Below are 22,366 nucleotides of genomic sequence, written 5' to 3'. Positions count from 1 at the left end.
AGGCCTGACCCCGAACCAGTTTCCATCTGTGACTGACACGCAGCTGCAGATGGCCTTTGTGTGCAAGGAAGAGGAGAAGAGAGAGCAGGTGGCGCTGGCATACCCATGTCCAATTTCAGCGTTAGGCTGATTTTCTGGGGCTCTCTGTCACACACACTTTCTCTCTCCCTCTCTCTGTATTTCTATCTCTGTCAGTCCGTCTGCTCTCCCATCTGTCTCCCAAGGTCCCTGCCTCTCGCTGTGCGGCCGCTGCCGTTGTCCCACCATCACTTATTTTTAGTGGAGCCTCCCTGTGTAAGCAGGACTCGGCACAAATGATCCGCCATACCTTCAGTTTTCAGCCGCTCGCAATTTTTCCGCCGATATCAAGGCTCACCTCTCCATCTCTCCCCTGGCTGAAGGGCATCATCTGTTTACTCATTAGTTTTCGGGATTAAAATAGACTGGAGAGGTGTGCCTGTGCGCTCAAGTGTCCCAGCCCGGCAATACAGTTCAACTCAGATACATACTGAGCATTGAGAATATCATACAAAGACTTTCACATGCATGCGTGTTTGGAATCCCTTTGAAAGGCTCAGAGCATGATAGTGTGGACCAAAGATTCTAGAACAGAGCTCTGTTCTAGAATCTTTGGTGTGGACGCTACACAATGTCTGAGGAATTCCACTGTCTGGCTGACCCGAATGCTGTTCGTCCAGTTGTGTCCAGTTCAATGGAAATCAGGCTGTAATCGGATACATGGAGATCTGATGATGATGACTGGAGTAGCCAGAGCATTGCAGTGCAGTGTGTGTGTGTGTGTGGGGTTCAGCTGTGATCTTCAGGGAGCCGTTCGTGTCCCAGGCTGACTGGATGGACATGCTCTATGGGACATTTCCTGCTGAAGCGTATTGATTTGCAGACATTTACACTGATCCCATCAAAGAGGGCTGCTCACTGGTAATGCTGCTGGTGCACTTCCACTTTCATCAAGTGCCAGCAGAACACACCCTCTGTATGCCACAGGGAAGAGAGGGGCTGAAACAGGATTAGTGGACATGCACATTTCCCTTACATACCCTCAATGTGGCGGCCTAAATATTTTATTAGAAGTAACACTCCATAATAAGGTGCCATAATAAATAGCAAACTAGTAATTACCTAACCCTTTGTTAATATTTGTTAATTGTTACTAACATATCTATTTGGCACAAGTTAATAGTTTTTTCATCATCAATTAAATATTTGTTGTTTGCATAAAATCTGTATGTTAATGTTTTAGCAAATCTATTAACTAATATTTTATTAATATGTGTTAATAGTTAACTAAATGTATTTTTGGCACTAATTAAGTTATTTCTTACATCATTTAAATGTTAAATGTTTATTTACAAACTATGTTAATAGAAAAGTTAACGACTTATTATTTTTTAACTAATTGAAATTAAACTGTGCTTCTGCCTATCCCAATATGAACCACTCCCCATAGGACCCTTTATTTTATTGATCCCGAAGGGGAAATTCAAGAAAAAAAACACGGAGCTACCTTGACATGCCGCCACTCTTGTCGGCGCCAGAAACGCTTGCAATAAAGTTGGTTAAGCTTAATTAATATATTAGTAGTATATAGCTATAAGCGTGGGGCCCCTTATAATAAAGTTGGTTGAGCTTAATTAATATATTAGTAATATATAACTATCAGTATGGGGGACCCTTATAATAAAGTTGGTTAAGCTTAATTAATATATTAGTAATATATAACTATCAGTATGGGGGACCCTTATAATAAAGTTGGTTAAGCTTTATTAATATATTAGTAATATATAACTACTGTATTAGTCAGACAGTAAAGGGACTGAGACCAAAACTGGCTTATCACTTTTATTCCTTTAGGAAAAGTTCAAACAAAACATGCCTTTAGACACTGGCATACATAAAACAGCATCTGCACAAGCAAAATAAAAAGAAGTAGTTGAATGGGCTATATTACATGCATGATTCCTATACCATTACTGTCAGCCCTTCTAGCAAGGGAGACATGCGTCATGGAATGTTCAGGTGCACAGAACGAGTTTATGAATATTCTGAGACTCACTAAACACTCACAGACGTAGACCATACGGAGGTAATGCATAAACATAATGCTGAACTAAATGTACATTCATTTCCTGCTATACTGAATTGCACTTTCCACGAGCACTAAGCTAAACTACACTGAATGCATGGAAAGTTGCTAGCGGAGTTTACAGCTAGTCACGTTAGACTCGTGTGTATGCAATAGTGGTCAAGAAAACATTAATAAACGTTCTCTAAGTTGCAAATCCTAACAATACATGTAAAGTAATATAATACAGGTGGACATTTTAAAGTTACAAAAAAAATTAAAACAAAGTGGAGAGTGTTTTATACAGTCAACCTACCCAATGCAAAGCATACCGCTTCTGATCAGCTATGGCAACAATGCAAGGACAAAACGCAGCAGAGCTGTAGTATACCGTTTCTCCAAAGGGGGCTCCAAAACACCAATCTCAAAAAAGCTGCTTAATTACGGCGAAAATCACATACAAACACTAAACTATATTTTTAACTCTGTTACACCCTCCCCTGAATTTCACCAAATTCAAGCAGCAACCAAATAGTACTTAAAAAAGGCAAAGAGTACACTACTTTCAAACTCTAGACCAATTACAGGACAGCCAACCACAAAGGTATCCAATAAGGATGAAGTGGAAGAAGAGGTGTGCAAACTCTCACACAACCAACCACTGGCAGTAGGGTGCCTTATACACCCCACAAGACCATACAGCCTTAAACCATAAATTCCATAAATTCTCCACAAAGCTAATCAGAAAAGCTAGATAAATAATAATATGTCATTAACTTTTATATTAGTATATAGTTTGTAAATAAACAGTTAATATTTAAATGATGTAAGAAATAACTGTTAATTAGTGCCAAAAAGACATTTAGTTAACTATTAACAAATATGAATACAATATTAGTTAATAGATTTGTTAAAATATTAACATACAGATGTTATGCAAACAACTAATATTGAATTAATGATGAAAAAACTATTAACTTGTGCCAAATAGATATTTTAGTAACAATTAACAAATATTAACAAAGGGTTAGGTAATTACTAGTTTGCTATTTATTATGGCACCTTATTATGGAGTGTTACCGAACTGTTTGCTATTCTTCTACTTTTTTCCATTCTATATTTTTACTTAACGTTTACTCACTTACATGTTTAAGTATACTATTTACAGTAATACACATCTATCCACATGTATATGTGTTGCTATGTGGTTAAAAACCTACCTCTTGGTGCATGGCTACAGTGCAGTGTGTTACCTGTGGGCTGCCAAGCGGTACTGTACCGGGCTGCTGTATTGTGCACCATCTGTGTCGTTCTGCTCCGGCCTCCTGTGTCAGGGTGCATATTTAAACCATCAGCCTGCCAGCGCCCTCATACCCTCCCTCTGGGTGATGACAAATTCTTGGCACAAATGGGGCGGTTGAATCTGGGAAGCTCTGAGACACATCTGCTGCCAGATGTCAAAAGTGCACCTTTTACCCTGAGTTAGTTCCCACAGTTATCCTGTGATTAAAAAGAGATCAAAAGAGCTTTCGAACGAACAAGCTCAATGAACCTGCTGAGTCAGAAAAGACGTTCATCTTGTATGAAGTCAGTGAACCTCTTTGACTGTTGAAACGTCGATTATACGTTCATAGTTTATCATTTGTGGGCAGTGCAGGGGGTGAGATTGTGGATGTGAAACAGTAGATGCGTCATAAAGTCACCTCCCACACAGGCAGCTCCCTCTGCAGAGAGCCAACCCCACTGTTGCCTCTTGAGCGCAGTATGAGGTTTACATGGAGGGAATGTCTTTAACTGGCAGGAGCACTGGGGAGTGGGTAGGCCTGCTCCGAAATAGGGCATGCAACTCTTTGAAGCGCTCGGGAGAATCAGCAGGGTTATCTAACACATTGTTGACTGCAGGGGGGCGAGCTGGAGGAAGGCGAGTGGGGGTGTGTTGACATTGCTGTTTGATGTGAGTGGCCCCCTCTGGTGACTGAGCTGTGTAACTGCAGCAGCCCATAACTAGTAATGATGTGTCATTGTTCCTTGAAAATCAACAGTTCAGTAGTGCAGTGGAGAGAACCAAAGCTACCCAGTTTGGTGGCATTGACAGTAGCATAGACATAGGCATCAACAGATAGACACTAGTAGACCATCCTACTCGCAATCCTTCCTGTTCTTTTCCATATTTGATGTAACATATTCAGTCATGTTAAAACAGCAATTCCATGTTAATGCAAATATACATATTCATAAATTGCAATATACATGGTTCATTATATTAAGTTACCACAATTTGTTGCATACTAATGCATCTCTTACAGTATGTAATCTAAAACAGAACAGTCGGTGCGTTTGCTATAGTGTGTCGGTAGAGAACATTGTGTCTTGTGAATTATGAGTCTGAGCATGAGCAGAGGTTTCCGAGGGACTCTGGAAAAACACACTTAACCATAGGAGTTACTGGATATGGTCTCTCAAAGTATTGCATTACTGTATTGATCCGTACCCTGTCAGTGCGCGCGCGTGTGTGTGTGATGGGCACGCAGGGAAGTGCTGTACTGATGCTGTAACACAAGCAGCCCTTTGTTAACCCCGAGCGCTCAACTAAGGCTCCTTGTCCTCCATTATTGTTGTTCAGTGCAGTCGCTTACGATGTGTGTGGTCTGCCAGAGATGTTCAGTTAGTATTGTTCAAGGCCCTCTCAATAATTCATAGAAGAAGGTTCCTTGTGAACACCACATGGCGCACACTGTATGGTCAGTATGATCTCAACCAATGGCCAGAGAAGAACATGCATCTATCTGTGTAGACATACCAACAGGTTTCAATTAGAAATCAGATGTCAATGTAGGCTAAATTTGGGAAGTGTGTGTTGAATTAGCCCTGTATGAATCCGAGTGTGTGTGTGGTGTGTAGATTTGAATGGGGCTTTGGATGAGCCAGTGCTCAGCTCTCCATGCAGGAGAGCAGGTTAATGATCAGCCAAAGGGGAGCAGAGCATCCGCAATCTCCTCTCTTCTCGCCTGTCACTAGCTCTTCTTTCTACTAAGCGACTCACTCCGAGCGCACTCGTCTGTTCTCCACAAGTGACAGAATCAGGGCTAGCTTTTATGTTTTTGGAAGGCACATCTGAGAAGAATGCACCAGACGCTGGCTTATTTTATCTGATGAATAGTGTGTACAGAGAGATACACCCCACAGCCGCACCATTAGGAGTTCTAGTCACCACACGGTTTCAGACTGGCTACGAGAAAAAAAAAAGAAAGCCCAAGTGACAGGCAAGAGCAGACAAACCACTTTTTAAAATCTCCATTTAAAAAGGTGCTGTTGTAACTTAATTACTGTCTGTGATAACTATTTCCCTCTACCATAGGAATATCTGACCTTCAGTGAAGATATTCATTTTCACCTGCGATCAGAGATGATATGTTTTAATCATACTGGGGGAATCTCATCTGGTGCACTTAGCGGAGAGCATGTCTTCTTAATTATGCTTTGTCTCTTCCTGTAGTGGTATCTTTAGACTCCACAGCCCCTCAGGCTGCCTTTGATATTTAAATGATATCCACACTAACGCACTGGCTGGAGCTGACGGATTTTTTTTGGGACAGGAAGCGAGCGAGAGGGAGAGAGCGAGTGAGAGAAGGATAGAGGGAGTGAGTGTGTGTGTGAGAGAGAGAGAGAGAGAGAGAGAGAGAGAGAGAGAGATGGAGGGGGTGGAGACAGGTAGAGGGGGAGAGACTGAAAGAAGCGGAGGTTGTTATTGTGCTATATTTGGGGCTCCTGTGTGGGTGCATCTGTCTGGCATGTGAGAAAGTCTTCGTCCTCCTCCTCTCCGAGTGCCCAGATGGGACCATAGGAGACGCCAGGGGATTTACTCCTTTGTGTTGAGATTCTGTTGGTGAGTTGCAGTTGCAGTAGCGGGGCTGGTCTTATTCCGACTCAAGGACTGTGCATCTATGGGTGTGTGCATGTGGGCATGAACGTGTGTGTGTGTGTGTAGAGAACGAGAAAGACTTTGATCTTTTTTAAGACCGTGATCTTTTACTAAGTTGCTAATTGTTACGGCATTATGTCTGCATATGATTACTTAGGTTTTTTTTTTTTTATTTATTACATGATGAAGCAAGAAAACCGAACAGATTGGTGATTCATTTGCCTCAAAGAATTCGTTTTGATTTTCTGTCAGCCCTCTGCACGGCTGTCAGGGTGTTTCAGATCCTCTGTAGGTGAGGCTCATAGCATGTGATGGCTCCGATTTGGACGGCAGCCATGCACTTGCCTTTGCGGGTGAGGGGGGGGGGGGGGTGGCTGTAATTCACACTTTTCCATGAATGACTCACTGCTAAGCCAACCCAGCAGTCACTGGTGACGAGGACAAAACAACACCTTGCTCACGTTTACCTGGAGGGGCCACCATAGCCACTGAGAGATGGGTCTCAGGGAAAGAGAGTGACAGGGAGTGATGAGGAGAAAGATGTGATGGAGACAGAGAGAGAGAGAGAGTGATGAGGAGAAATATGTGATGGAGATAGAGAGAGAGAGAGAAAGAGAGAGTGATGGGGAGAAAGATGTGATAGAGAAAGAGAGAAAGAGAGAGAGAGAGATGGGGAGAAAGATGTGATGGAGATAGAGAGAGAGAGTGATGAGGAGAAAGATGTCATGGAGAGAGAGTGTGTGTGCTGAGGAGAAAGTTAAATGTGCTTATGTTAACACTTTGTTGTTCTGTCAGACAGACGCCATCAATAATACATCCAGATAGAGTGCTTTCATTGCCTTCCTGGCTGCATCACTCTAGCAGCTGTGCAGGCACATTTGTATCTAGCACTTCAGCCTCCACACCATGATGAGGGCTAGCACCACTACTACAGCCTCCACACCATGATGAGGGCTAGCACCACTACTTCAGCCTCCACACCATGATGAGGGCTAGCACCACTACTACAGCCTCCACACCATGATGAGGGCTAGCACCACTACTACAGCTTGTTCCAAATCTATCACAACAGTCCATATTTCCTATCTCATAATACAGGTGTGTACTGTATGTATGTACGTTACCTGTGAGTGAAGCAACCCAAATGAGTGCCAGGCGTGAGGTCTCTGTGACTTTCAGGGCCCATCTGTTCAAGTGCCAGGGGTCATATTGTAACTGGAGACATGCATGCGCTTGTGCTGTACAGTAAGCAGTTTCGAAGAGTTGAGGGTCGAGGTGCTTGTAGAATGCTTACATAGGGATTAACCTTGGACATATTGGAGTCAGCTTCCTCCCTCCCCTTTCTTTCTCTCTCTTTCTCTCTCTCTCTCTCTCTTTCTTTCTCTCGTTGTCTGTAATGCTTTGACCTCAGCTTAGCTGATGTTGGAGCCTATTAGTGTTAGGGCTGGTGTTACCTCCTTCCCTTTTACTCTATCCCTCTCTATCTGTGCAGGGTGCTGACAGGGTGCTTGGCCCATCTCACTCTCTCTCTCTCTCTCTCTCTCTCTGCTCCTCCCCCTGCGCAGGGTTCAGCCGATTCCTACACGAGTAGACCCTCGGATTCCGACCTGTCCCTGGAGGAGGACAAGGAGGCGTCTCGGCGTGAAGCCGAGCGCCAGGCGCAGCTGCAGCTTGACAGAGCCAAGGTATGTGGCGGAGTTCAGTGGTCTCTGTGGTCTTCAGAGATTCTTGAAGACTGAGAGGGATGCCCCTGTTCTGGTAGCACTGTCCACCATTGCACAACTACAGATGAGACTAGTACACGCGTACCTGCACATAACACGTACAGTACCTGTACCTGCCAACAGCCTGCTACACACGGCCTGCTACACACGGCCTGCCTTCATCAGCTGCTGCATTGGCAGTAATTTAACATGGTAATTTCCCTGCCCCTGTCAATTTGATAGCAAGACCTCCAGCATGGATTCCTCTCGGCTTAGTATTCAGAGTGGGGCAGTGTGCTCACCTTTACAGTAAATTAAGTCAGACACAGAGACAGAAGACCAATGTTTACATGCCAATGGTCATTTTGCTGTCTCCGTGTAGGCCAAACCAGTAGCCTTTGCCGTCAAGACGAATGTCAGTTACTGTGGGGCTCTGGATGACGACTGTCCTGTCCAGGGTGCGGCCATCAACTTTGAAACCAAAGAATTCCTACACATCAAAGAGGTGAGAAAGAGCCACAAGGTCAACCGTAAGTAAGGAGGCATGTAAACCACTCCATGGCATTCAAAATGAGTGTGTAGCATGCAAAACAACCTTTCTTTGCAACCCTGTGGAACTATATCAATGGCCGTGTGGCAGTTTTTCTATGAGAGCGTAGTAGTATTAGGTAGCAAATGAGTCCACGGGCCCTGTGCTGTTGCAGAAGTACAACAATGACTGGTGGATCGGGCGGCTGGTGAAGGAGGGGGCGGACATCACCTTCATCCCCAGCCCCGTCAAGCTGGAAGCCATGAGGATCAAGCAGGAACAGAAAGCAGCCCAGAGGTTAGCGTGTGTGTGTGTGTGTTTGTAATGGGAGTTTCTGATTTATTGTATATAAGTATAAGTATATATACTGTTTTAATCCCGTGAGGGAAATTTGGTCTCTGCATTTATCCCAATCCGTGACTTAGTGAAACACACTCAGCACACAGTGAACACACAGTGAAGTGAAGCACACACTAATCCCGGCGCAGTGAGCTGCCTGCAACAACAGCGGCGCTCGGGGAGCAGTGAGGGGTTAGGTGCCTTGCTCAAGGGCACTTCAGCCGTGCCTACTGGTGGGGGTTCGAACCGGCAACCCTCCGGTTACAAGTCCGAAGCGCTAACCAGTAGGCTACGGCTGCCCCTTGTCATGTTATTGAATTACTGAGTTCATGTATAGTTTGCTTATAGCTGATCCCAAATGTTGTATTGTACGTGTGCAAGGACAGCTGGAAGGCACAGCATGTTGTTCAGTCTCACTCTGTTCAGGCTCAGTCTGTAACAGTAGCAGTCAGTACCACTCAGTAACAGCGCACTGTCCTGCAGGAAAGCTGGAAATGCCTCATCCAGAGGTTGGGGTTCCACACCACCCTCTGCAGGTGAGCATGCTGGGGTGGGGGCTTGCTGGAGCTAATATGGGTTCTTAATCATATTTTCAGATGGTAGAAGGCAGATGCTTTCACTGACAGTTTAATTATAAATAAGCTCTCATGAATATGTATCTCAAAATGTTACAGTTTGTGCATATTCCCTGAGTTTATGTTCTCCTGTTTTTGAAAGCCAAACAGAAGCAAAAGCAGGTATGTTTGTTTTGTGGACTGCTGTGTCAAACCATGGCATCAGTATCATCCATAATTCATACAGCTCTGATCCGTATATTTGCACGATAAAATACCACCATCAGAGTCTGCGTCTAAATATGGGTCAGACATCAGTATTTTGGAGGGGAAATCATCTGTGTGTTTCTATGGTCTCCACTGCAGACAGAACATGTCCCGCCATATGATGTGGTTCCATCCATGAGACCGGTGGTGTTGGTTGGCCCCTCCCTGAAAGGCTATGAGGTAAGCCCCCTGTAACACCTACCCTTTAAATATTGAGTTGATAAAGCTGCATGTGTCTAGTTGTGTGCATGCATGCATGGGCGCGTTTTTGTGTAGATGTTCAGTCCTCCTCTGCATCAGTCATTAGTGTGTGTGTTTGTGTGTGTGTGTGTGTTTGTGTGTGTGTGTGTGTGTGTGTGTGTGTGTGTGTGTGTGTGTGTGTGTGTGTGTGTGTGTTTGTGTCTATGTGTGTGGGTGTATGTGTGTTTATATGTTTGTGTATGTGAGAAAGTGTGATTGTGTGTCTATGTGCGCGCGCACAAGTGTGTGTGTGTGTGTGTGTGAGTGTGTGTGTGTGCGTGTGTGTGTGTGTGGTGTGTGTGTATGTGTCTATGTGTGTGGGTGTATGTGTGTTTATATGTTTGTGTATGTGAGAAAGTGTGATTGTGTGTCTATGTGCGCGCGCACAAGTGTGTGTGTGTGTGTGTGTGTGTGTGTGTGAAATATTCATGCCCTGCTCCACTGAAACGCACCGGGAATGTTTCACAGGCACACGTCAGCCTGCTCTCTCCTCGGCAGTGGGGAGGAGAGAAGTGGAGAGCAGAAGCATGAGCAGGAGCAGCACCAGTGATTCTCTCCCTTATTTCAGGACACATCCATTCTCATCGCCAGGCTAAATTAAACCACAGCACCACCACCTCATACAAAGCGCATTAAACTTTCAGTGCTCCCTGGCCAATGTCCCCCGCCTTGTCTTGTCTTCGCCCCCCTCCGCTCCGCTCCGCTCCTGCCTGCTTCTGCTCCTGCCTGCTTCTGCTCCTGCTCCTGCCTGCTTCTGCTCCTGCTTCTGCTCCTGCTTCTGCTCCTGCTTCTGCTCCTGCTCCTGCTCCTGCTCCTGCTTCTGCTTCTGCTCCTGCTCCTGCTTCTGCTCCTGCCCCGCTGTTCTGTCTTGCAGTATTCTTCCCTTTTGAGGTTTACAGAGAGCATGAAAGCATGTGAGCAAAGATGGCATCATTTCATTTAGTTGAATGCGTTCCTTTGGAGCAGTTGTTTTATTCTGGAATTCACTGGTACTATTCTATACTAGTCTAGAATTCTGTTACTATACAGTTACATGTTTGCTATCACTGAGGGAAATATCTTCTGTCTATAGTAAAATCAAAATGCTTGCCTGCCTGTATCAGTTAATAAAGATAAGCATATATTTAGTATATGTTATGTTATATGTTTAATATATTTTGGACACCGACAACCCATCTGGGATCAACCATATTGATTAATATGGGTTTTAATCTACATATAAAACATATGTTTCATTTCCAATATCCACTCCTTTCAGTTAGTTTTCATAGAAGTGATCTATTGATCTGTCTAACAGAGTCATGAATGTCATGTGAGTGTCATGTTCATTCCCTGATAACATACGTGGTGTCATTGTAGTGATTTTTTAAGATACTCACTTGATGTTGCCAAAAGGTTGAAAATACATTGACAGCTTGTAATTGCTGATTGACTTGTGTCTGTGCCTCCTAATATAGACCCACTACATCACTATTAATTGAAAACTTTCCATATCAACTCATGAAGTTAAGTCTTTATGACTGTCATGCTATCATACCCACAGGTCACAGACATGATGCAGAAAGCTCTCTTTGACTTCCTAAAGCACAGATTTGATGGGAGGTAAGAGCTACCGTCTCATCATAGTATACAGTACCCTCCAGAATTATTGGCACCTCTGCTAAAGTTAACTAAAACCCGGTATAAATCTGTTGGTAATTTATTGTAATGTCACATTGAAAAAAAATAGGAAAAATCCAACCTTGAAGGTAAGCAAATTTATTTTAAGTAAAAGGAAATAAATATTTTTAACAATAATACATCGCTCACAATTATTGGCACCCCTGCTTGTAATACCTTCTTAAGCCTCCCTTTGCCAATAAAACAGCTTGTACTATTCTCCTATGACACCCCATAAAGTTGGAGAATACAAAGAAAGGGATTTAAGACCATTCATCTTTACAAAATCTCCCCAGATCGTCCAGATTCCTATCTTTAGATTTTAGATTTTAGTTTAGAGCAGGGGACTGAGATGGCAATGGCCGAAGCATGATTTTGTGTTCAATAAACCATATTTGTTTTGATCTGGACGTTTGTTTTGGTTCATTGACCTGATGAATGATCCAATCATGACCAACTTTTAGTGTCTTGGCAGAGATTGACAGATTTCCTTTGAAAATGTTTTTTCTTGGTGTTCATGATACCATGCATCTTAGTTAGGTTCCCAAGTCCGTTGGGAATAAAAAACAGCCCCTCCACCATAATTCTCATTAGGCATGGGGTTCTTTTTAGTATAGTCATTCTTCTATGTACGCCAAAAACAGCCAAAGAGTGCAATTTTCATTTCATCTGACAATAGACCACACTTCTAGGCAAAGCCACTATACTGTTCAGTAACTCCTTTCGTTTACATTGGTAATTAAATGTCTGGACAGGCTTTTATGTGGCATGCCCTCTAAATAATCTATGAGCAGTAAGGTCACTTTTAAAGATTTTTTGGGGGACTTGGTGACCCTTTTTCTGTAACTCTCCAACAGTGGTTCTTATGGAATTGGCCTATCTTACCATCCACTATATACTGTCATGGTTGTCACATTTCCAGTTGATTAGAACCTTTTACTCATTGTTTAACTGTAAATATAAGTATTTTCATTCCCTGAATTACAAATGTCATCACACTTTCTTTTTTATTTAAAATTAGTGTATTCTCTTGTCTTTCTTTTGTTTTTGTTAAAAATATTTATTTCTTTATGAGATTTTCCTTTTCCTCAGAATAAATTTGCTAAATAAATCACCAAAAGATTATTTTTTATACCCGTTTTTAGTCAACTTTACCAAAGGTGCCAATACTTGCTGGAGGGTATACTGTATGTCCTCTGTTGGCATAGTTGGGTTGGGATCTTATTTTCATATCTTTGGCAGAATCTCGATCACGCGGGTGACAGCAGATCTGTCTTTAGCCAAGAAGTCCGTCATCAAAAAACCCATGATAGACAGGCCCAACACTCGCTCCAGTCTGGGTGAGTCAAGCACTTGGATCATCAGCAAAATGCATATTGAACTGACGGTTCACAGTAGCAAACAAAAACAATGATTACAATTTTGTTTTGTTTCTCAATATTTTATTTCAGTTTCTTCTTGACAACAAAAAAACTTTTCTGTATCTATTCTGTATCTGTATGTAAAAGCTATTCATATTGTGTCCAGATTATTTGTGTTTGTGTCATTTGACAATGTGTGCTGTCATATAACAATGTGTGCTGTCATATAACAATGTGTGCTGCCATATTTCTGATTTGTAATCCCCCTCATGTGTTTATGTGGCACTGCAGCGGAGGTCCAGGGTGAGATTGAGAGAATCTTTGAGCTGGCGAAGAGCCTGCAGCTGGTGGTGCTGGACGCCGACACCATAAACCACCCAACACAGCTCCTCAAGACCTCCCTGGCCCCCATCATCGTCTACGTCAAGGTGTCCTCACCAAAGGTACAAACTTTATGAACTCCATGTCACTGTAGAAATGTGAAAGAGACTGTTATTAAAAAAAGGGCAAAATGTTCATTTATGAAATGAGCGTCTTTCCAGGTGCATATAATATTTTTTATAAGGACTGTAAAAAACACCTTCCCAATGATGGAGTGTTTTCCTCTCCATCTGCTGTTGGTATTCACTCATTTGAATTTACACATCCCATTGAATTATATTTCTCTCACCCCTCCCCCCCCCCCCCCCCCTGCCTCACTCTGCCCCCCCCCCCCCCCCCGCCCCTCCATCTCAGGTCCTGCATAGACTTATAAAGTCCAGAGGGAAATCACAGAGCAAACACCTCAACGTCCAGATGATGGCTGGTGATAAACTAGCTCAGTGTCCTCCGGTAAGGCCGGCGGGGTCTCCACTCATGCTACATGTGCTCCAGCACACAGGCTTCTTAACAATGCGCAGACCTCAACACCATGTCCCATACTGCACATAATGTTAAAGCACACTGAACCACCGCTGTCTGTGATCATGTGCTATATAAAAATAACATGAACTTAAACATACAGCTCTCGTAATCAGCACCTAGATGAATTCAGTTTATTCAAGGTGACATTATCTCTTGTACAGTGTGCACACTAAGGTGTGACTGTTTGAGGCCAGTAATCTTACGGTGCACCCTATGCTGTGATGTCCATTTCAGGAGATGTTTGATGTTATTCTGGATGAGAATCAGCTGGAGGACGCCTGTGAGCACTTAGCCGAGTATCTGGACTTCTACTGGCGGGCCACGCACTTTCCCGGATCTGCTCCCGTTTATCCTTTAGTAGAGCAAAACGCAGCCACTCCTCCCTCAGCCAACTCCAGCCAACAGGTCTGCTGAGCTGCCTGTGTGATTATGGCATCAACTGCGCATGATCATTTCATTATTTAGAGTTGAACTTTGTACCCATTTGATAGGCAGCAGATTAGTACTGGCTGTTAAGAAAGTTCATTTTATATCTGGAGTCATTAGCAGTCATTGCAGTGTATCAAATTCATCTTGCAACTTTTGACTGTTGATGTTAATGGTCACTGTGTGTGTGAACTTCTCCGTCATCTGTATTGTTTGTGCTGCATTCCTCTTGCACTCAGAGAATGTAGTAGGCACGTGCTGAACCGTGTTAAGCATTTTATTAGAAGATGTGAAAGAAACCAAGAGACAGTGAAACCAAGATTCAAATTTAAGTGGAACGAATACTTTCCATTAACTATATAAGAGACACATATAGCGATGGCCTGCTCTGAAATTAGTTAGATTATCCCCATACATTTATACTTATATAATAATAGTAATATTTTTAAGATCTTACTGTGATTACCTTTTATTCTTCTCATCAGTTCTCAGAGACACAAGAATTGATTGAATGAGCACTTCAAGGATCTGGGTAAATCCAAGATTTTTATTTAACGCCAATGACATCCACCTATCATCAGATTGTGCTCCACTGTAAGATTACTAATCCCCTTGGGTCTTTTTTCTTATTGTTTTTCTCCTTTGCTCTGCCTCTCTGGCAGGTGGGTCCAACTGGAGAAGAAGCTTCCAGACCGTTGCTGACTGGAGCCTCTGGTTCTCCAGGGCCTGTAGATCTCAGTCTCCCCGACCGAAGGCTCAGCAGGGGGCCCAGATGCAGAGCAGGATGGAGAGCTGGAGGCTGAGGAGGAACGGAGGAGGACGAGGAGGAGGAGGAGGAGGAAGAGATGGAGAACGGGCTCCTGCCAATCTAAGAGCACAGACGTGACTAAAGACCCATCCAAGCTGCCAACCCTGCCCCTTCTCCCCCACTCCCAGGAAAACACATGACTCAGGAGCATCTGCTGCAGCACAATATCCCTAATCCCACTCCCTGCCACCCTACACACAAACACACAACTCACATATACACACAGTGGACTGACCGTCCGTACATCACCAGGACCGGCGTCCATGTCACAGAAGGTTGCACAGATAGAGGCTTTGTTCATGGCCGCCAGCTGACCTCTAGAACACCCTGTCCCCCTTAATATCATTATCAGTCAGGTAGCACGTGGCTCTTCTGCTTCGCTGCTCTAACTGTACGTACACACCGCCGCTGACTTGATCTTCCAAAGAAGCTCAAGGACGCTTGTCAAAAAAATATAGGGAACTTAGGGAAGCTTTGGACGCTTTGGCCGCTCTGACGTGACAGCATTTTACGTTCGATCATGTTCTATCTTACTACTTTATTCTATTCGATTGGTTGCTGGTCATTGGTCGCTGAACCGCGTCATAGCTCATTACCATAAAGTTGACTGACTTTCAACTTTCTGCTTGGCGCTCAAGTCGCTCAAGACGCCCAAATCGTGACGCCGACGGATTTGCCGCTTCTGGCAGCTGAGAGAAGCCGGCTTCTATTGAAAATGAATGACTTCCTGAATCATTAGAAGCTCAAGTCGGCGGCGGTGTGTACGTACAGTAAGTGTCCACATTTGCCCACTGCTATTAGCATCCACCACGAGGCCTGCTCAGCAGCGTCGTGGCACACCTGACCAGTCTTGGTTTAGTAGCACTGGGTGATTGGGAGTTGACACTACAGAGGGGAATCTACCACAAACTGGAAGCCAAGCAACACAAAGCCACATTTTATGAAAACGCATGAGCAAAGGCAAGCAATAAAATACCTGGGGACTTTAGTTAAGATGGCGATTCAGGGGTGATTCCAGATGAGTGGTTGAAATGGTTCAACTAGAGTTTGATGAGAGTTCAACTTTCCTTAAATTTGCTTTTGTTTGCTATGTTTGCCAGTTTGTCAAACAATTTGTAGAGTTCAGGGAATGGAGTCACCTTTACTTCATTACTGTTTGTTAATTAAAGCGCCTAGGTGTTGTATTTCAAACCAGTGGCATAAAATCAGTCTAACTGCTTTTTTTAGTTTTCATATTGAATTCTCAACTGCATGTGTTTGGTTATTGTGCTGATAATTATGCAGTTATGGTATTTCACACTGTGGTCACTTCTTTTTCGGTAGCATCACAACTTGAAGTATTTTGTGGCACACAATTTCACTGCTGTTGTGAGTTAATGACAGCAGCTTTTCTGTGGCTTGTTGCTGTTTTGTCTTATTTTGACACTGGGCTTGTGCAAAAGAAAAGTGACTCCCTAAAAATATGAATTTACACTGTTTTTCAGAGACCTCTGTTCTAGGAAATCTGTGAATTTGTAAGCTCTTTTTTATTTTTGTCCGTAATAACTTTGTGCTGGAACTTAGATACACTGTTATGGATGTGGTGGTGTGGCAGAAATGACTCATTTTGACAGGGAATAGTGTTTATAACCAAAAAGAATAACAATGTCATGATTCTATTCCTAATCTGAACATAGCTAAACATCAACATTCATCAACAAGTGTTTGACCTTCAGAACTAATTTGCAAATTCTCTTTCAGTTTCCCTATCTTTTGATTTCTTTCTCTTTTTATTCCCCTCTCTCTCAAACACAGATGACACATACACACACACACACACACATACAGTCCCACTGTTACAGAGGAGTTAGCCAGAATGTGCAGTACTCTTGCATGACTTACCACTGTATGGCCTGTAGTCTGGCCATGGAACATTCCAGCACCGGAGTGTCATCTGATTCTAATGTCTTACACTACCACTGTGTACACCACAGTCCCTCTAAGGTGCCCTCTGATCAAGTACAAGGATCTTAGCGCCCTCTAGTGGTGGATAAAATGCTGTTATGGACAGGGTTGTACTCAACTAAATTACCTAGAATTTGAACTAGTATAACTACTAGATGGGAAAATATTTTAAAGGAGAGATTTGACAATCAAATGCACAGATGCCACCATTACTTTATGTCTGTTTCCAAACTTTTTGCTGTCCCTTATATCTCTACTCCTATTTCTTTCTGTTGCATGCAATTGCACAGCCTATAGAAATGTAGCAACAGTTAACCTAATCATTTTTACTCTCCTCAAACTGACAGAAAATAATTTAAAAAAAGATTTTTTTATTTTGCCCATACCAGAACAGAATGGGAAATGCCATGAGCTCAAATGTCCTCAGCTGTACTTTGTAAATTTGACCCCAAAGCTAGTCAAGAAACACCTCAGTAATATTTGACGAGGCCTCATAGTATATGGTGCTTAATTCAATCATATGTGACTTGCACAAATGGCCAGTTCTGCTTTATAGTGTCTAATTATATTGGATTGTTGTAAAGCATCAGTTACACTGGCATATTATCATTTGGATGGGAATGGGGGGTGGGAACTGGAGAGAGACCGTGTCTGACATGTTCTCCTGCTCTGTGAGGGAGTTACAGCATGATTGCTTTCGCCTGCTTCTGTCCTCTACAAACAGCTGAACTACACCTCCTGGCTTACAGCTCACTGGTCTGGCATCCTTAGTCCTGCCTGCATTTTCTTCTAAGTACATTGCATAGTGTGGAAACACACCATATCTATCAGCGAGCTTTTGGGGTAGACGTCTTCTATCAGCAGACAAAAAAATAGCACACACAAATACGCATCCTGTGATAACTGAAACACATAGCCTATGTAAACACATGAGCAGTGGCTGCATGAGGAGACAATGGATGTTATTGTAGCAGGTAGATAAACAGCTTTCTCTATATCCTACTCATACTGGCATTTAGCTGCATTGAAGTCATAGCCACTGATGTATCAGCACAAAACTGCATAGAGGTCAGAATAGACGTTACACACTCGTGCATATTAATAGAATGTTGCAGTTTACACCAAGCTTCCATGGGAACATAGTTGATAACGCATCTTAGGATTCCTGTGGTCTTCCCTCTTTCTGGAAAAGAATGGAATCGTATCATGTAGGCCTACCCTGAAGCACAGTTAATTGCTTTTCTCTGTGGTATCCTGTTATGGCATACTTCCTCTCTTGGTAATTTCGACAACAACAGCAATCCAGACGTGTTCTTCGGAAACCCAAAGCACAATTATGTTTTGGTGGTGGAGTATTTGTTTTTCACGTCTGTTATTGACAGATATACTGTACCCAAACTCTGTATGCAATACTGAGTCTACCACTGCCTCCTCCACTGCAACAGAGGTCCGGATCAACACAATTGCACTATCTTAATTTTTTATGTCTGCTTTCTAATGCAATAAATGCACTGATGATGAATACAGTACTCACTGCTGATACTTACATTAATGTTCTAATCTGACATTTCCCCTTTCTGAAAGATAAAGTTGAGTGAATTAATAAAGTGTTAATGAATAAAATGTTCTATCTTATGCTGTATAGAATGCCTCTCTATTCAATAAAGAATGATAGAGGATAAGATTGAGTCATTTTCAAAGTCTTTCAGTGTTTTTTTTTTTGTTGTTTTTTTTGCTAAGGTCCAACAGAAATGCAAGCTAATGCTAGATGTGTTGCTGGAAGGTGATAATGTGTTCACATCAGTGTGTCAGTAGTATCAACACTAGGGGGCAGTATAGGAGCACTTGGTTACAATGGAAAATGCTTTGCTCACAATTATATCACTAACTGTTAATGAATGCCTTGCATTGTGTTACTCATTGGAGATTCACAATGATTGAAATAGCCTTTGTACTGAAGGACCCATAGACCAACATTGATGTCTATGCCAAATATCGATGGCTGCCTGTGAGATGAGATAGCAGGTACAAAGCATGTGTCCTATCCTTAACGTTTTGGTGATAAGTCTCTGTATAACAGGCCTTGTAACAAACCATACACAGTGATAATACTGTGTTTCAGTTATTACGGTGTTATGTACAATCCTTTTGATAACCATTGGTCTACATACAGTACAGCACAACAAAATGTGGCAGGTAACTGAACCAGACTGATTATAAATATTGTAAATATTGTGCATTCATCTCAGACTGGCTGTGTGTGGGGCTGCTGGGGTGGCTGAGTGGGGAGAGACTCTGCAGGTCCAGTGGCTCAGATGTTCATTAGCACCTACTAATCAGACTCCTCTCACCTCCCTGGCCACTCAACGGCTGCCAGTGACCTGCACTGGACGACACTCTCTCTTTCTATCTCGCTCTCTCATTGTCTCTTTCTCTCTCTCTCTCTCTCTCTCTCTCTCTCTCACTGTCTCTTTCTTTCTCTCTCTCTCTCTTTCTCTCTCTCTCTCTCTCTCTTTCTATCTCGCTCTCTCACTGTCTCTTTCTTTCTCTCTCTCTCTCTCTCTCTCTCTCTTTCTCGCTCTCTCTCTCTCTCTCTCTCTCTCTCTCTCTCACACTGTCTCTTTCCCCTGTGGAGGGGAACAGTGATGGCGAAAAGTCCGTGGGTGGTGGTGTGGTCTGTCAGTGGTGGTCGGCGGCTCTCTGGCCCAGCTGTGTGCTGATGGCGGAGCGGAGGTCCGTGTCAGAGAGGGCTCGTCAGGGGGCACTCGTAATCAGGGCCTGCTGCTCCACCGGCTGTCCCCAAACCCTGGATGACCCGCCACAGAACGGCAAGAGAGAGAGAGAGAGAGAGAGAGAGAGAGAGAGAGAGAGAGGAAAGAGAGGAGGGTTTAGGAGAGGACAGAGGGTTAGTTGTCCCCTGTGTGATCCCTGCTGTTCGCACGTGATCCCCGTTCACCTTTGACTGTTGCCGTGGCACTGTCGCATTACGCATTAGAACCAGGCAGTGTTTCCATATGCTGCTTCTCTGCCTGAATTTATGCTCCATTTCCCTTATGAAGCTCGCTGATCAAATGTTGTGTGTGTGTGTGTGTGTGTGTTTTTCATTTTCCAAATGACACAGCCATCTGTCATATCAAGAGAATAGGCACTGCTACATTTTTCTCTCAGATGGCCACTGCAGCGAACAAGCCAAATGCCTCTGGTCTCTCAACAAGCGCAGGTGCTATTTCCTACTAATCCTGCGATACATATTTCATATTGTAACCAGGCTATGTAAGCTTCTTGTTGGTTCCCATGAAGCATTTCAAATGAGCATCTCCCTCATCTTTCTCAAGTCATGTTGTAGTTTTTCTTGTAGATGACTCACTCAGAATCAGGCCCTAAGCCCTTTGTGTGGCAGTAATTAGTGCTTGGATACCCCACTTTGTTATTCATCATCCACCGTATCAAGAGGCGTATCCTTACCTATAACAAAGAAATCACTGTGTTCTACATAGATGACAATGTAATGAATAAAAAACTTCACCAGATGGCCTGAGCATTGTGTATGTATTTATATATTATCGGAGACCCCCTGCTCACCTCTCGTCTTTAGCTTTGCACTTCCTCCCTCCCCTGTTCCGCAGCAGATTGTGAGACGTCACTTAGTTCCTCTGATTTATGCAGGCCCACCTGCCCCCTCTGTTCCGTGCCCTTTTCTGTATCAGGGGAACTCTGGGCTCCTGCATACTGTATGCCCCCCTGCTGGAGGTGGTTCCAGTGGCGCTCAAGGAACATGGCACTGCTCCTGAACAATACATTTCCTCCTTTAGGATCAGATGCATAGCAGCCATGCCAGATTTGAATTCCTTTCTTTCTTTTGTAATCACTTCCTCCGCTGATGGAGAGAATTGTGTTTGTATGCAGTGTTTTCCATCTTTATCCCTTTAGATTATGGATATCCAACATGGTAAATCAGATGTTGCCTCCTCAGCAAGGCCTCTGGTCAGTATTGTGGTTATCCCAGAGTAATGGCATTAAACCATGAAACTGTTTTACAGGCAGCTGTCAGGAGGGATTAGATGACAAATTCCTGCACTGTCCAACACCATTGGCTGAGCGAAATGAGTTTCATCTCCAAAATCTGATTTTGGGGTCTAAGAGGACGACAATCTGGTGGATTACTTACTGTTTACTTGTTCAACAAAGAAACGTGTCATATGGCAGAGAGACAATCTTACAATTTATTTATAGGAAGAACTAGACACAGTAGATCTGCTTGACTGCTGTCCTTAAATTGGGTGTATTATATTTTATTATAAAGTATCAAAAAGCATATTATCATAATATCCATCTAACACACACACACACACACACACACACACACACACATATATATATATATATATATATATATATATATATATATATATATATATATATATATATATATATATATATCATGGCACGGTTCAACCTGCCTGCCTGTCTGATGTCTCTGTTTTACATTCAAAGCCAAAAAAGTTGTCTCCCAGTTTAAGAGAGAGTAATATGCCCCTGTGGGAATTTTTATCACATAGTGACTGTGGCCTCATAAGATAGTTTCTCAGCAGGCCAATCCCACTCAGCTAAGCAAACACACACAGTCAGTGGTCAAAGGCCAGCTTGCCTCATATCTAAATCACCCAGACCTAAAGCTGACCATTTGCAAGGCAACATATCTGATATTGGAGAAAGTACTTTAATCATCACTAGGCAAATTATCATGATCATCTAGTTGTTCAGGAGCATTGCTCAAAAAAACTGCCAAATTACAGTTCAATCTTTGAAACAAAAGGCCTATAGGCTCTAGTCTATATAATAGTAGGGTAAAATATAGTCTGAAAAACTCTAATGATAGGCAAATATTGGAACGTCACATTTGAAAAATATTTTGTGTCCTTTGTCTGGGAATTTGTCTTGAACACTAATTAAATAACCGTCAAGTAGTTAAATTAACATGAATAGAAAGCTGTGGTGTTAATGGCTGGCTGGCCGTCACTTGTGTATTGCACTAGAGGAATGGCAGGTGAGGTGTTAAAACAAACACACACAGCCCCCTCAACATGAAAGAGAGTTCATTAGGGAGGAATAAAATGGTCTGTGGGTTCAATTGTCCACGAATCCACCAATCGATTTACAATCAGCTGTCAATCTGATGATTCAGTCTAAAGACAGTAAAACCCCCACGAGACCAATGAGAGAAAATGACAGGGCAACGTCAAATGACAAATGATATTTGTATCAAAGAAAATCTTGTTTTATAGCCTTCAATATCCTGTGTTATTTCTAATAAGATAACCTAATTAGAGGTTTTAAGAAGATACAATTCGTTTTAAATAACCTTAACGAGTTCATGGGGGAGAAATGACTGACTGAATAAGATAAGCGATTTAGCAAAATGGGAAATAATAAAGGCTTTATTTCATTCTTGTAGTGTTCGTAATTCCATCATGTTGAATTCCAACTTTCCCAAATGAGTTGATCTTGGGGAAAATCAACCCAACCGGGAAAATGCATCCAGGGGCAGTGGAACCAAATGTGACACAGTCAGGAATAAATCCCGTGAGCCCATTGGCTGCTGATGCCGTGTATAAAACGCTGCGGCAC

The 22,366-nt window shown here is 42.9% G+C and overlaps 1 protein-coding gene across 1 annotated transcript in view; it reads left to right on the top strand.

Moving 5' to 3' along the window:
• cacnb3b (calcium channel, voltage-dependent, beta 3b) overlaps window positions 1–18,426 on the top strand; it is a 19,625-nt gene extending 1,199 nt beyond the window's left edge. The window contains exons 3-15 of the mRNA XM_042097775.1: window positions 7,571–7,690; window positions 8,091–8,213; window positions 8,413–8,534; window positions 9,060–9,112; window positions 9,294–9,313; window positions 9,497–9,577; window positions 11,181–11,239; window positions 12,539–12,636; window positions 12,949–13,100; window positions 13,393–13,488; window positions 13,795–13,965; window positions 14,472–14,518; window positions 14,649–18,426. Coding sequence (XP_041953709.1) covers window positions 7,571–7,690; window positions 8,091–8,213; window positions 8,413–8,534; window positions 9,060–9,112; window positions 9,294–9,313; window positions 9,497–9,577; window positions 11,181–11,239; window positions 12,539–12,636; window positions 12,949–13,100; window positions 13,393–13,488; window positions 13,795–13,965; window positions 14,472–14,501 — 1,125 coding nt within the window. The 3' untranslated portion in view covers window positions 14,502–14,518; window positions 14,649–18,426. The remainder of the gene's footprint in view (window positions 1–7,570; window positions 7,691–8,090; window positions 8,214–8,412; window positions 8,535–9,059; window positions 9,113–9,293; window positions 9,314–9,496; window positions 9,578–11,180; window positions 11,240–12,538; window positions 12,637–12,948; window positions 13,101–13,392; window positions 13,489–13,794; window positions 13,966–14,471; window positions 14,519–14,648) is intronic.
• The last annotated feature ends 3,940 nt before the right edge of the window (window positions 18,427–22,366 follow it).

This window comes from Alosa sapidissima, chromosome 7 (genome assembly GCF_018492685.1).
Source record: "Alosa sapidissima isolate fAloSap1 chromosome 7, fAloSap1.pri, whole genome shotgun sequence".
NCBI classification, from domain to species: domain Eukaryota; kingdom Metazoa; phylum Chordata; class Actinopteri; order Clupeiformes; family Clupeidae; genus Alosa; species Alosa sapidissima.
This window is presented reverse-complemented; position numbering and strand designations above follow the sequence as displayed.